This window comes from Camelus dromedarius, chromosome 28 (genome assembly GCF_036321535.1).
Source record: "Camelus dromedarius isolate mCamDro1 chromosome 28, mCamDro1.pat, whole genome shotgun sequence".
Taxonomy (NCBI): Eukaryota; Metazoa; Chordata; class Mammalia; order Artiodactyla; family Camelidae; genus Camelus; species Camelus dromedarius.
In genome coordinates, this window is record NC_087463.1 from 6752579 (window position 1) to 6766463 (window position 13885).

At 39.0% G+C, this 13885-nt stretch overlaps 1 protein-coding gene across 4 annotated transcripts in view; it reads right to left on the reverse strand.

The window, feature by feature from the left end:
* The window catches only part of HDHD2 (haloacid dehalogenase like hydrolase domain containing 2), a 33538-nt gene that overhangs the window by 11082 nt on the left and 8571 nt on the right, over window positions 1–13885 (reverse strand). For all 4 annotated transcript variants that reach the window (XM_031441971.2, XM_010990145.3, XM_010990146.3 and 1 more), the window contains 2 exons: window positions 13545–13753; window positions 9601–9685 (listed from right to left, as the gene is read on the reverse strand). In XM_031441971.2, coding sequence (XP_031297831.1) covers window positions 9601–9685; window positions 13545–13753 — 294 coding nt within the window. The remainder of the gene's footprint in view (window positions 1–9600; window positions 9686–13544; window positions 13754–13885) is intronic.

Below are 13885 nucleotides of genomic sequence, written 5' to 3' on the forward strand. Positions count from 1 at the left end.
TTGTTCAGATGCAAATTCTATCCAAAACTATAAATTTAATGAGTACCAAACTCCTAGTGGGCTTTTTTTTTTTGTGGAAATTAACAAGCTGATTCCAAAATTTATATAGAAGGGATATAGAATCTTGAAAAAAAAAAGTTAAAGAAGTTACACTACCAGATATTAAGACTTATAAAGCTACACTATTCAAGACAGTGAAGAATGGCACAAACATAGATAAAGAATCCAGAAACAGAGCCACACCTATATAGTCACTTGATTTATGTCAAAAGCACCAAAACACCACCGCAATTCTGGAAGGGAAAGAGTGGAGCTATGCAGTAAATGTTGCAGAAACAACTGGACATCTGCAAAGAAAAAATGAAATTTACCTCACACAACTCACAAAAATTAATTCAAAACAGACCCCAGACCTAACTGTTCAAGGTAGGACAACAAAGCTTGCAGAAGAAAACACTGGAGAGCATCTTCATGACCCAGAGGTGGGCATAAATTTCTTAAGCAGAACAGAAGAAAACATTGACAAATTGGACTCCACCAAAATCAAAAACTTCATGTTCTCATACTGTTAAAGGAATGAAAAGGCAACCCAGAGAGGGATGAGACACCTGCAGTACATACAGTCAACCAAAGACTTCTGTACGTAACACACAAAGAGCACCAACAAATGACTAAGAAAACTACAACCCAATCAGAAAAGGTCAAGGACTCGACTGGGCAGATCACAAAAGAAGTTGTCCAAGGGCCAATGAGTACATGAAAATGCTTCAACAATATTATAACAAGGAAAATACAAATTGAAACTCAGTCAGAAGCTGCTCTACACACCAGAAAGAACAGCTGCAATGCCTGACAAGAGACCGGTGAGAACGCGGAGCAAACGGCGCTCTCATTCACAGCTGATGGGAACGTAGGACTTGGCATAATCACGGTGGAAAACTGTTCGGCAATATTTACTAAAGGTAAGTACTTGTCCTATTATCTAGTAATTTCACTTCTAGACACAGATCCAAGAGAAATGAGTGGGTATGTCCCCGCCTCCCCCCAAACATGCAGAAGAATGTTCATAGTAGCTTTAAACGTAAGAGCCAAAATCGGAAAAATCCAAATGCCTATTAACAATAGAATAAATAAATAAATTGTGGAATATACATACAATAGGATAACAACAACAACAAAAAAACAAAAGCAAAGTCCTGCTACATGCAACAACTTAGATAAATCTCAAAAATAGACAAAAAATGCTGTAACTGTCATTTCATTCATACGAAGATCAAGAACTGCCAATATTGATAAAGCCGTAGTAGTGGTTACCTTGAGGAAGAGACTGTACTGACTGGGACGGGGAGCCTTCTAGGGCACTGGAAATGTCCTGTATCTTCATGAGAGCAGGGGTTACACGGGTATATCAATGTGTAAATTTCCATTGAGTTATATACTGACAATTTGTACATCTTACTGTATATGTTACATGACAATTGTAAAAAATCAGTAACAATGTATTTATGTGGTTTATTCACCTAAAGCTTTTATTTAGAGTAGCAAGAGTCGCCTTGACCATAAAAGAATCTCCCTAGTTAATTAAAAAATGAGTAGTGTGATATTAAACTCAATTCTGTATTCTGTGATTTTCAAATTGGCATAGAAAGTTGTCCTCCCGCATATACTAATGGAACACTTTAAATAACTCAAGTTTGTAAGTCTTCAACAATTTCTCATCTCCAGAGTGTTTTTATAGTCTGGACTTTAATTAAAAAGACTGCATAGCAGCCAATCCTTCCAAAATGGAAAAAGTCCACAGAAATACTTAATTTGAGCCCTGCTGCCACACACATGTCTAGAATTCCTCATGCCCAGGGCTCTTAGAAAAGGTTCAGGAGTTACTGTATAAATGCAGTCATAACCAAGGCCATTACTGTTGGTTTTTCTCCCCTCCTTTCTCTTCTTCCCTTTCTAAGGAATTGAATATACTGGAGTAATGAAAACTTTTTATTTTTTTCTTAATGAGATGGGGAAAAGAAAGGAAGCCAACATTCAACAGAAACCATTTATGGGGATAAGACTCTCCTCCCAAAACACACAAGAAACTAATTTATGCGCACCGCTAAGACTTTCGGAGGATTCTTGTACCTTGTTAACAATTACAGGAAAGACGCCATTAACAAAGCTTCAAAACACTATACGTAAGCAGACTTCATCTCTGCATGTAAATGTGAAAGTTATGATGTACTTGTCTTCAGTTGTAACAACATTTTAATAGGCTCCTCTAGAAGCTGGAGAGCAGCTGCTCTTAATTTAGAAAAAAAAAAATTTCTGTGAACTTTTCCTAGGTTAGCAGTCCTGTGCAGTTTTCCCCCCAAATTCCTTTGATCCAGCAGCTGTACTTCTGAAAAAACATCTTAAGAAAACATAAATGTTGCTTAACAAACATTCAGTTTTTTTTTTAAACTAACTAAAATTCTGGAAATAACCAACAATTAGAAATACATGGCTACAAAATTTACTGCACTTTTTAGAAGTGGAATATGCTCTGGGAATCAAACATGTTTTAGAATATTTAAGAATACAGAAAAACATGCACACTATATTGTTGGGGTTTTAAATGGCAAGTTACCACACAGTGTATGTAAATCCTCTGTTTTGTCTAACTACGTATGTGCATGGAAACAAACTAGCTATGTGCCAAAATGTTAACTGTATTTCTGTTAGGTGCAGGATTACAGGTAATTTTGTTTATGCATTTTTCCTTTTTGAGCATTTAAAAATTTCCACAATGATGACATATTACTTTTGAGGGTAGCTATTTTTAAGTCTTTCTAGTTCAAGTTAGACTAAGTGATCTGCTTGCCCAGGTAGCGTTTCTCCTAACAGAGAACATCAAATTTAATTAAAATTGGTCCATTACTAAAATATTCAACCTTTGGGTTTCTAACAGGTTAGAAGATGAAAAAAAAAAAAAAAAAGACCTTGCTACAAGCTACTATAACTGTGAAAATAAATGAACTGGAGCTATAGGTATTCATATTGATGAATCTTATTTCTAGGGGAGAAAGCAAACTGATGAACACAAAAAGTATAAAACACTCAAGCAACTACTATATACTGTCTAGAAATGTGTTTCAAGTACAGAGAAATGCAAGACAATGATAAACACAAAATTCACAATTCAGATTATTTTGGGGTCGTGCTTGATAAAACTAGGGAGGGCTACACAGGGGATATCAAACAGGTTGATAATCTATCTTTCTTAAATTGGTTGATAGGCATATGGGTATTCATTATATTACACTTTGTATCTTTTAGTATTGGGTAAAAAGAAAAAAGCCATCAATGGCTCTCAGGATGAGAATGTTTAATAGAATTCAAACCCAAATCATGTCTGTTCTCTGTAACTGGTTCATATCCTTCCCTCAAATCAATTCTTTAAAATTCAGTGTTCTCAATTTCATTCAGACATTTAAGACATGTTTGTAGACAAACTGTACTGGGCATTTCAGTGGGGCCCACCCATTCCAAATACAGTAAGAAGCAGTGTAATGTGGAAGGCTGACATATCTGCCTGAGGCCGGTATGCCCCTAAAGCTGGTATTCAAGGCAGCAATACAACAGGATTTAAAATCCAATGTTTCTTCTCATTATGAACTTGAATAGTAATTTAAGCAACCGGGGGTTCATCTGAGATGTCTTTACTTGCCACTCACAGTCCAAAGAGCTGCAGTCATTGGTTGGAACACGTAGTCTCTGTGGAGACATCAATATGCAAAGAAGGGCGAGGCCTAAAATCTTTCTGTTAACTCTCCACCAGCTGTTAAGTGCATTTGTGAAATTAGAGCTGACCTATAAGTGCACTGTAATGCTCTCAAATGCAGTGTTTAAAAAAATCGATATGGTCAGGGAAGTGTACTAATTAGGCAGCATCCGAGCAATTACAAAGTCAGTATTATGTCAACACACATTTTTATTACCCTGAGTCTAGTATTTATCTAAGACAGAGACCTCCCAACTTCCTATTAAATATGTCCTTCCCAAATTACCAGCTAAAATCAATCAATACCTTCTCCTTAAATTCTGCGGTTCAAGAAATGAATAAAATGTAGTAGGGGTAGATTCAGAGGTAAGAAGTAACAGCAGGTTCTCTATTTCAACTGAAAAGTAATTTTGGTACAGTTGGAAACCTTACCTAAGGAGCAGGTGAGATAATCCCCCTGTCCCTTAAGAAGCGAGCGCATGTAACTGAAGCTGGTGAAGCCAAGAAATTTTAACACTCAAGCAATCTGGCACAGCAGTGGACCTCTGGGAAATAATGTCTAGGAGCGGCTACAAAAAAGCAAGTTTGTTTTTATTTAAAGAAAGGCTTCACTGTCACAGTGACTAAGAGCCACAAATGAAAGTGCATTAAGCAGCCACAGTTTTCAGTAACCAAGGATATAAAGTTAATGTGCAAACGGGAAAACGGTGACCATTCCCAGAGTGCTATTCCTGGTCAGAGGGGCTGTACACGAGGACAGCCATCTTCAGTATCAAATACTGTGCCCAGATGCGTGCACCTTGCAGGAGTTTTAAAGTTTCCCATAAACATTCTGATTCTAGGGTATATACATCAATAAATGAATTCTACATCAAGTATAAGTTAGAATGATTCTTGCAGGCCTTTGTACTGGTAAGAATATATTGTTTTTATAGCATTCTTGCAGTTTAATACCAAAAATTTATCAAGCTATTAAAAAAAATGTTTTTTTCAGTTAGTTCAATGTATGCCCATGCAGTATTTAGAACTACTTAACTTGTCATAAACTTAAAGGCAAGTTACATGGTTTAACGTTCAACAAGAAATAAAAGGCAAGATGAAAAGTGAAAAATAAGTAAAAAATGAAAAATCCAAGGGAAAAGAAAAATCACAATTTCACTCTAGGGCAGAACTGCGAATAAATTCTGGTCTAATTTACTTAGGAATCATGATAACCAGTATTTTTAGAAGCAGCAGCAAAAAGTTCATATAAGTAAAATGCACACACAAGTGAAGATTCGTAACGTTTTACATGTTAGTTGTGGTTCCTCCCATTTCTACCAACAGCCACTGGAACATCTCTACTGATAAGGCCCCCAGTTGGAACAGCCCCACCCTAAACTTATCACCTCCCGGGCCCTGCACAGGCAATGTTCTCTAGCATGTGTGCTTAGGTCAGAAACATGGGCATCCTCCTTGACTCACTGTCGTTCTTCACCCCTCAAACCAACGGTCCATCAGGTCCTGCTGACGCTACCTGAACCTGATTTTCTTCATCCCTGCTGCCACTAACCCAGTTCAGACTACCATTATCACTCATCAAATAATTTCTGTGCTAGAGTACTCAAATGTGCCAACTTTTTCAACAGCCTGGATTCTCACTGGAGGAAGAATTGCATTTACCGTTTTTGGTGCATTAGCCTGGATCCTGTTTTCTTCAGAGATCACAGTCAGTGAAGAATCACAGGAGTGATAATAAAACTGCAAGCTTTATTTATTTAAAATTAATTATTTTGGGAGGGAGGTAATTAGGTTTATTTATTCACTTATTTATTATAATTATTTTTTTCTGAAAGGAGGTACCAGGGATTGAACCCAGGACCTCGTGCATGCTAAGCACTGCATTCTACCACTGAGCTACATCCTCCCCCTAAAACTGCTAGCTTGAGAGCTGCAATTTTATTATAAAATTTTGGCACCAAAGTATTGATCCTATAAGCCAGAAAAGCTCCAATGTTAATCACATTTTATTTATTTATTTATTAATTAAACATTTTTTTACAATATTGTGTCAAATTCCAGTGTAGAAAACAATTTTTCAGTTATACATGAACATATATATATATCATTGTCACATTTTTTTTTTTGCTGTGAGCTGTCACAAGATCTTGTATATATTTCCCTATGCTATACAGTATAATCTTGTTTACTATTATGCATTTTGAAATCCCAGTCTGTCCCTTCTCACCCCCGACCCTTTGGCAACCACAAGTTTGTATTCTATATCTATGAGTCTGTTTCTGTTTTGTATTTATTTATTTATTTATTTTTTAAGATTCCACATATGAGCGATCTCACATGGTATTTTTCTTTCTCTTTCTGGCTTACTTCACTTAGAATGACTTTCTCCAGGAACATCCATGTTGCTACAAATGGCGTTATGTTGTCGGTTTTTATGGCTGAATAGTATTCCATTGTATAAATATAACACTCCTTTATCCAGTCATCCATTGATGGACATTTAGGCCGCCTCCATATCTTGGCCATTGTAAACAGTGCTGCTATGAACACTGGGGTACAGGTGCCATTTTGAAGTAGGGTTCCTTCTCCCTAAAGTGGGTCTCTTGTATGCAGCATATTGAAAGTTCTTGCGTTATTATCCAGTCTGCCACTCTACATCTTTTGACTGGAGCATTTAGACCATTAACATTTACAGTAATTAAATTAAACACAGATGTGTGTTTATTGCCATTTTGAACTTATTTTTGCAGTTGATTTGGTATTTCCTCTTTGTTCCTTTCTTCTTCCTTTTGTGATTTGGTAATTTTCCTTTGTATTATGTTGGATTTTATTTAGTTTTTGTGACTCACTTGTAAGATTTTGGCTTGTGGTTACCCTTTTTTGTAAGTCTATTAACCCATTACTATAACTGTTTGTATTAAACAAATAGTAATATAATCTCAAACCCATCCTACAGAGAACAAAAAATTTAAAAAAGAAAAAAGAAACTCTGTATTTCCTTGTTTCCCTCTCCCACTCTTAATGATTTAGATGTCTTCTTTCACAATTTCATGTTTATTTTATTTGTAATTCATGATAGTTATCTCCTTTCCAGTTATGAGTTTCTCATTTTTGTAGCATCCTGCTTCTTTTCTATTTAGAGTAGACCTGTCAATATTTCTTCTAGCATGGGTTTAGTGATGCTAAACTCTTAGTTTTTGCTTGTCTGTGAAATTCTGTCTTTCCTTCTATTCTAAACAATAGCCTTGCTGGATAGAGTACTAGGCTGCATCTTCTTTTCATTCAGGACTTTGAATATATCTTGCCACTCCCTTCTGGCCTGTAGTGTTTGTGTAGAGAAATCAGCTGAGCACCCTATGGGGGTTCCCTTGTAACTCATTCTTTGTTTTTCTCTTGCTGCCTTTAGGATCATTTCTTTATCCTTGACTCTGGCCATCTTGATTATGATATGTCTTGGTGTGAGTCTGTTTGGGTTCTTCCTGTTTGGGACCCTCTGAGCTTCCTGTACTTGGATATCTGATTCCTTCTTTAGATTTGGGAAGTTTTCAGTCATGATTTCTTCAAATATCTTTTCAACCCCCTTTGTTCTTTCTTCCCCTTCTGGAACCCCTATTATACATAGATTGGCACACTTTATATTATCCCATAGGTCCCTTATATTGTTTTCATTGTTTTTTATTTGTTTTTCTCTCAGCTGTTCTGCTTGGGTGCTTTCTGTTGTCCTGTCTTCTAGATCACTTGTACACCTGCTTTGTACAGCCTTTAGGTCAGCTCTCATCTCAGCAAATGAGTTTACTGATTCTACTTGGCTCTTTTTTATAGTTTCAATTTCATTTTTGACATATTTTATATCTCTAAACACTATCTCTTCTAGTTCCTTCAGTACTTTGATCACTTCTTTTTTGAAATCTTGACCTAGTAGGCCATCAGTGTCTATTTCCTTGATCGTGCTTTCAGGGGATTTCTCTTGATCTTTTAATTGGGAGTGGTTCCTCTGCTTCTTCATATTGCTCATATCTCTCTGGCACTGTGGCTTAAGGAGTATCAGTTATCTATTGTGGTCCTTAAGGAGTTTATTTATCTACCTAAAGCCTATGCAGGAATAAAACTTCAAAAAAAAGAGAATTTTAAAAGAATGGGGGAAAAAAAGGTTTGAAAACAGTGTAGGATCAATAATAGAAGAGCAAGTTGAAGCAGAATAGCAATTGAGTTGAGACGTCTTTTAAAAACCTTAAAAAAAGGAGAAAAAAATCAGAAAACAATATTTGAAACCTGTGTATAATCAGTAACAGGAGCTCAAAACCAAGAGAAATAACAATGAAATGAGGTGGATTTTTTAAAAATAGTAATAATAAAAAGATTTTAAAAGAAAAATTCAAAAGGAATTAAAACAGTAGACATATACAACTGTTAAAAAAGTAAAAATTAAAAAGGTAATAGAACAGATATAAAAAAAAATTAAAAAAAAAAAGATGTGTTCTCCGGAAGACTGTATGCTCTTAATGATTTTATCGAGGAGTCTTTCTGTCTTCGCCCTGTTTCGTGAACTCAGCTTGCTGTTTCCAGAGGCCCTCCATTGGCGCCCTCCTCTGTGCTGGTCTGCGCTGCTCCCCCTGTCGGCAAGCAGATCGCACCCCCTCCCAGCACCGTGGTCAGGTGCTGCGTTCCTGCCTGGAAGGCGGGTGGCCGACCGCCCTCTCCCAGTGGTTGTTCCACTGCTCTGTGCAGCTGCCCACTCGGCCTCAGGTCAGCACTCTGTAGGCGGGCTCGGGGAAGACCGTGGAACAGCCATGCCCCTGCTCCGTGCCAAAACCCAGCTCCTTGCTTGTCTTGGCAGCAGTTCTGTCTGAGGTGCCAGGGCAGAAGGACCCTATCTGCCTCGGGCTGTAAACAAGCCTCAGTCCTGCCTAGGAGGTTGCAGAGCCCCTGGGTGCAGATTCAGGGCTCGGCCCCGCCCCCACCGGGGCGCTGTGCATAGGAGGAGATGGCGGCTGTGGCTGTGCCCCGCCTCTCCTCTTGTAAGAAGCGCCAGTAATGGCGGCGCAGGTCTGAGGAGACAAAGGCTACGGTGCCCCTCCCCCCAGGGTACACCAGCACTGTTGCTTTGCGGTTTTTTTTTGTAATTTATGGGGGGCCCAGGTTGTTCTGCTCCGTATCCCCTCCCAGCCACAGCGAGCAGCACCCTGCCGTCCCCCGGGGCTGCCTCAGTGCAGCCGCCCCCGTCCTCCGCCCAGCTCGGGCGGCCTGACCTGGCCCCCAGCTGCCGGCTCGAGTCTCAGGACCCCTTGTGCCTGTTTAACTTAGTTCTGTCGGTCAAGGGCTGCTCCGTGCAGATCTGAGCCTCGGAGGTTCCCCTCCGTCCCGCTGGCCTCTCCGCTGGAGGCAGGAGACCCAGCGAACGAGCACCAGTCCTCCTTTGCCACTCCCTCCCCGCGGGACCGTCCCACACTGTTTTGCTTTTTCTTCTTTTTTCCTTTTTCTTATCAGGTTCGTGGTGTCTTTGTCTTTTGAAGAGGGCGATGTTCTGTCAGAGTTCTGCAGGTGCTCTGGTTGGCTGGGTGGGTCCCCGGATGTGAGTTTTGGTGTATTTGTGGCAGAGGATGAGCTACAAGCATCCTTCTACTCCGCCATCTTGGTCCTGCCTCCCAATCATATTTTAATACACTGATTATTTTTTAAAAATTAAGCAAGATAGTAATAAATATTATTTGATCTTGAAGTGATCTATAAGATACCTGTCCTCATGTATAATCTAGGTAGCCAAAAAGTAAAATACGTATAATCTTACATGACAAAGACTTAAGAAGAAGAGAGTATGTCATCACATAAAAAATAAATAGCTAAAGACTCACCGGAATGCTTGATTCAGAATTTGATAATGAAAATGTTCTGGTGCCAGTCCTATGACCACAGCATTAGGATCACTTGTTTGTATTCCTGGGAATGAAAAGAAAAAATTATTGAGAAATGCAATTAACAGTAATGTCACATTTTATAATAAAGTAATTTTAGTCAATCAAGTACAAATTTTTGCTATGACCATAATCTAAAATTTAAGAGATTATCCTGCCCAGTGTAGTTTGGAAGTATAGTCAATCCTTAAAAGAAGAAAAAAAAGGTCTGCTAGTGTTTTTGTGTATTCCTTTTGCATAGTCTTACACCTCCTTAGTAACTAGAAGATTTGATCTGAAACTTGTAACCTGATGCTAACAAGTAACAATTTCTAACTTCAAAAGCTTTACTGATTACAATCAGCAGCCTTGAGTTAAAGCCATCAGATCAATAGCACCTGATGAGGGATTGAAAAGCTAAGAGGCAAAAGAAATTAGACTCTCTAATTGACACAGTTAAGGCTAACACATTCATGATAAATACAGAACGCACCATAGATTTTACACTTTTCTACATAATGTCTATTCCACTTTTAGTTTCACAAATATTATTTTACAATTAAAACATGTTTTAAGGTCTTGGTACATGATGACAGGACTCCAGATACAGAACCAAACAAGTACATTCACCATCACAGTTACTACAGGTCTGACTGAAGGTCCTGTGTATTATCTCTCTGCCAATTCCTATTTGCCTCTCTCACTGCCTGCCTTTAAGCATTCTCATTATTAGTTCTACCAAAATGTGAGGGGAAGAAACAGAAAGAGCAGATATCCAAGATTTCCAATTTCCTCCTTACCAGCAGCCAGTGTATTGAGTAACTGGTTAAAGTTTGTTGAAGGAAGAAAATAAAATCAATGGCTCCAGTTAAGTTGTGTTCTTTTTATTCTCTCCATCTACTGCTAGCAAAGATATTCAATATTAGCAAAGATATTTCCATTCCCTTCAAAAACCCATCCAGTTTGGGTATTTTCATGTATATAAAGATGATGCAAGTTTAGTCCTACACCAAATAACAAAGATTTCTTTCAGACCAGGGATTCTGCTTATATATGCCAACTCCAGCTCATTGCTAACACAACTAGAATCTTAACTTTCTTCAAAATAAAGTAAAAAATCTGAATAAATTGTTTTGCAGTGCTTCAGCTAACCCAGAAATATACATATGGATTATAGAATGTATTTGTCATTATTTTTGGTTTCTGCATAGCATTTTAATTACTAGGGAATCCACTAGTTCATTAGGCTTGGTGAGAAGCAGAGCTTACCCTCTCCTAAGAAGATGAAAACACCAGAGACTCACTTTCCCAGCCTCCCTGCAGCTACGGATACTGGCTTGAGACAGAGGTTCTGCCCATCAAAAGCACCCACCCAGGGCTTTAGACCAGGAGCTAGCGACACAAAGCAGCAGGGAGAACCCCCCTGGGAATTCTGAGGCAGCAGTGCTAGCTGGAACACCCAATCTCCAGCGGCACTGGGGTCAACAGGCAAGCTGGGAGGTCAGCGCTCAGCAGGGATGTCAGGGAAACCCGGTCAGTTCTCACATGGGATGGTGCACACCGCTCCTTGCTCACCGCACAGCCCAGTGCCTGACGCTAATCCAGCTCCCCCTGGCAGTTCCGTGGGCTACCCAAACAGCCTTTTTTTCTGTCATGGACATTTCAAAAAATATTAAAAAAAAAATAGAAAGACTAGCTCATAATGAGCCCTAATGTACCCATCACCCAGCTTTAGCAGTCACCAACATGATGCCAATCTTATCTATCACCCTCTAAATTTTTTAAAGTAAATCCCAGATATCACATCATCTCATCCCTTCATACTTTGGTATGTATCTTTAATGATCAAGACGTAAAAATAACTATCTTAACACTATTATACCAACAAAGTTAAGTTCTTTAATATTACTCAGTACCAAGTCCACATCTGAATTTCCCCAAATGTCTCAAAATGTCTTTCCACATCTGGTATGTAACTGGCACCCAACATTGTTCTTGATTGTTATCCTTTACATCTCCTGCTACAGCAGCATCCCTTCCCACTTACTCGAGCAACTAGATCATCAATCCTGGAAAAGGTCCCACGTTCTGCATTTGGCTGACTGTAATATTATTTAATGTGTTCCTTTACTCTTCTTATTTCCTGTAAACTAGTAATTGGATCTAGAGGCTTCTTAAGTTCACAATGAATTATTAGGCAAGATTACTTCATAGGCAATGCTGCGAGTTTCCTAGTACAACACATCACGAAGCACAAGAGTCCTGGCTGTTGCACTTCTAGTGATGTTCAGATTGATCAGCAGGTTCAAGTGGTGTCTGCCTGACCCTGCATTTTGAAGTTCCCCATCAACTCTTCACCTAGTGTGTTTCAAATCTATTTTATATTTGCATCTCTTTCACTTACACTTAAAATCTGGACTACTAACAATCCTAGCATAACCACGGCTTTGCTTTATCCTGTATCTAGAATCATAAAATAAAGCAACACTGCTAATAACACCAAGACCACTGAATGCAGTTTTAGATTTCTCTGCAGTTCTTTTATTTTTGAACTTATCCCACTATGAATGAACTGTCAAAATACTGTATTTTAAAGTCATTTGAAGTAATTATTTTCTCTGAGTGGTTACGTCACCAACTTTCTACAGAGTTCATTTGTTTCGATCTGTTTTTTGTTTTCAGGGCTTGGTTTTTGTTTTTTTTTTTTTAACTATATAAAATATTTACGTGGTTCCAAAGTCAAAACTAGATAATACAGTACTTTTAGGGAAATCACCTCTCCTCCTCCCGCCCTCTCCCTAACCCTCTCCTTTTTTTGAGTAAAGGTAGATTTATTTAGAGATACACTGAAAGGCAAGAGAGAGGTCACAAGGTGTGGGGGTTGGGTGCTCAGATTAGAGTAAAAGTAGGTACTCACTCCATAGACAGAGTGTGGGCCGTCGCCAAAGGGGGAGCGGGGAGAGGGAGGGCAGTTGCCAGGCGCTGTGTTGCCAGTTTTTATGGGCTTGGTAGTTTCATATGCTAATAAGTGGAAGGACCAGTCTAAGTAGCCTGGGGAAGGGGCTGGGATTCCCAGGAAGTTGGCCACTGCCCACTCTTTGGTCTTCTGTGGCTAGCCTTGGGACTGCCATGGTGCCTGTGGGTGTGTTACTCACCATGCTAATATATTACAATAGTCATGTAATGAAGCTCAAGTTCTACTAGAAGTCAAATCTCCCACCATCTTGAGCCCCAAGGCCAACTGGGGGTTGAATCCTCAGCTATCCTGATGTTGACTATTGTGTTGTTCCTTGAATGGCTGTGCTGTGCCCCCTTCCCTCCTGTCTCATACCCCCCTCAGAGATTTTACTCCCATAATCTTATGGGGTTGCAGAGGGGCGATGGTCATCTTCTGAAACTACTTCCAGGCTGAGTGGGGGTGTTGACCCCACCTACTAGGGAGTAAAAATCTCTGAATGCCTAATCTAGGGGCCCCAGGGGCAGGACAGACTTTTGTTTCTTTGTCGGAGCCACTCTTCCCCTTTAGACTACTGTCTTCATTAGTTTTTCATTTATCCTCCTTCAGTTTCCTTTCATAAGACAAATACATATATATCCATTTTCCTCTCATTTTCTTACACAGAAAATGCATAAGGTTTCCTTACTTTTTTCACTTAATATCCTATGAAGATCACTCTTTATCAGGAGACAGAATTCACCACTTATGTTTCAGTTACAAAGCATTTCATTTTGTGGGTATATCATAGTTTTAGTCTCTTCCAATGAACATTTGGGTTGTTTCCAATTTTTTGTTATTACAATAAGGTCAGCAGACCTTTCAATGATAATATGAAGAAATCTGAATAAACATTTTTAAAGATCTAGTTTTAAGAACCAATTTTTAAATCTTTCCAAATTGCCCCCACCTTTAAAGTCAGGTAGGGCCCGATCATCAACCAGCAGCATGGGTCGGACTTGTTTCTGCTCTACCAAATTTCTGGCTGCAGTCAGAGAAGTGAATATTTCATCTTCAGAGATATCAAACTCCAGTTTTTTCAGTCTTTCCATTAGGTCTTGCTTGCTCTCTTTGGTTGTATTGGTCACAAACTTAACCACTACAGAAGTGGCACGTAACCTGCAAAAGTAAAGTCCAGGTGTCAGTAGGCAGCTTTAACATTCTAGCCCCCATAAAACCTCCTGATTTTGAAACACTTGCCAAAGGTCAGAAAGTGAAGGATAAGTCACCAAATTTAGGTGTTTTTATGGC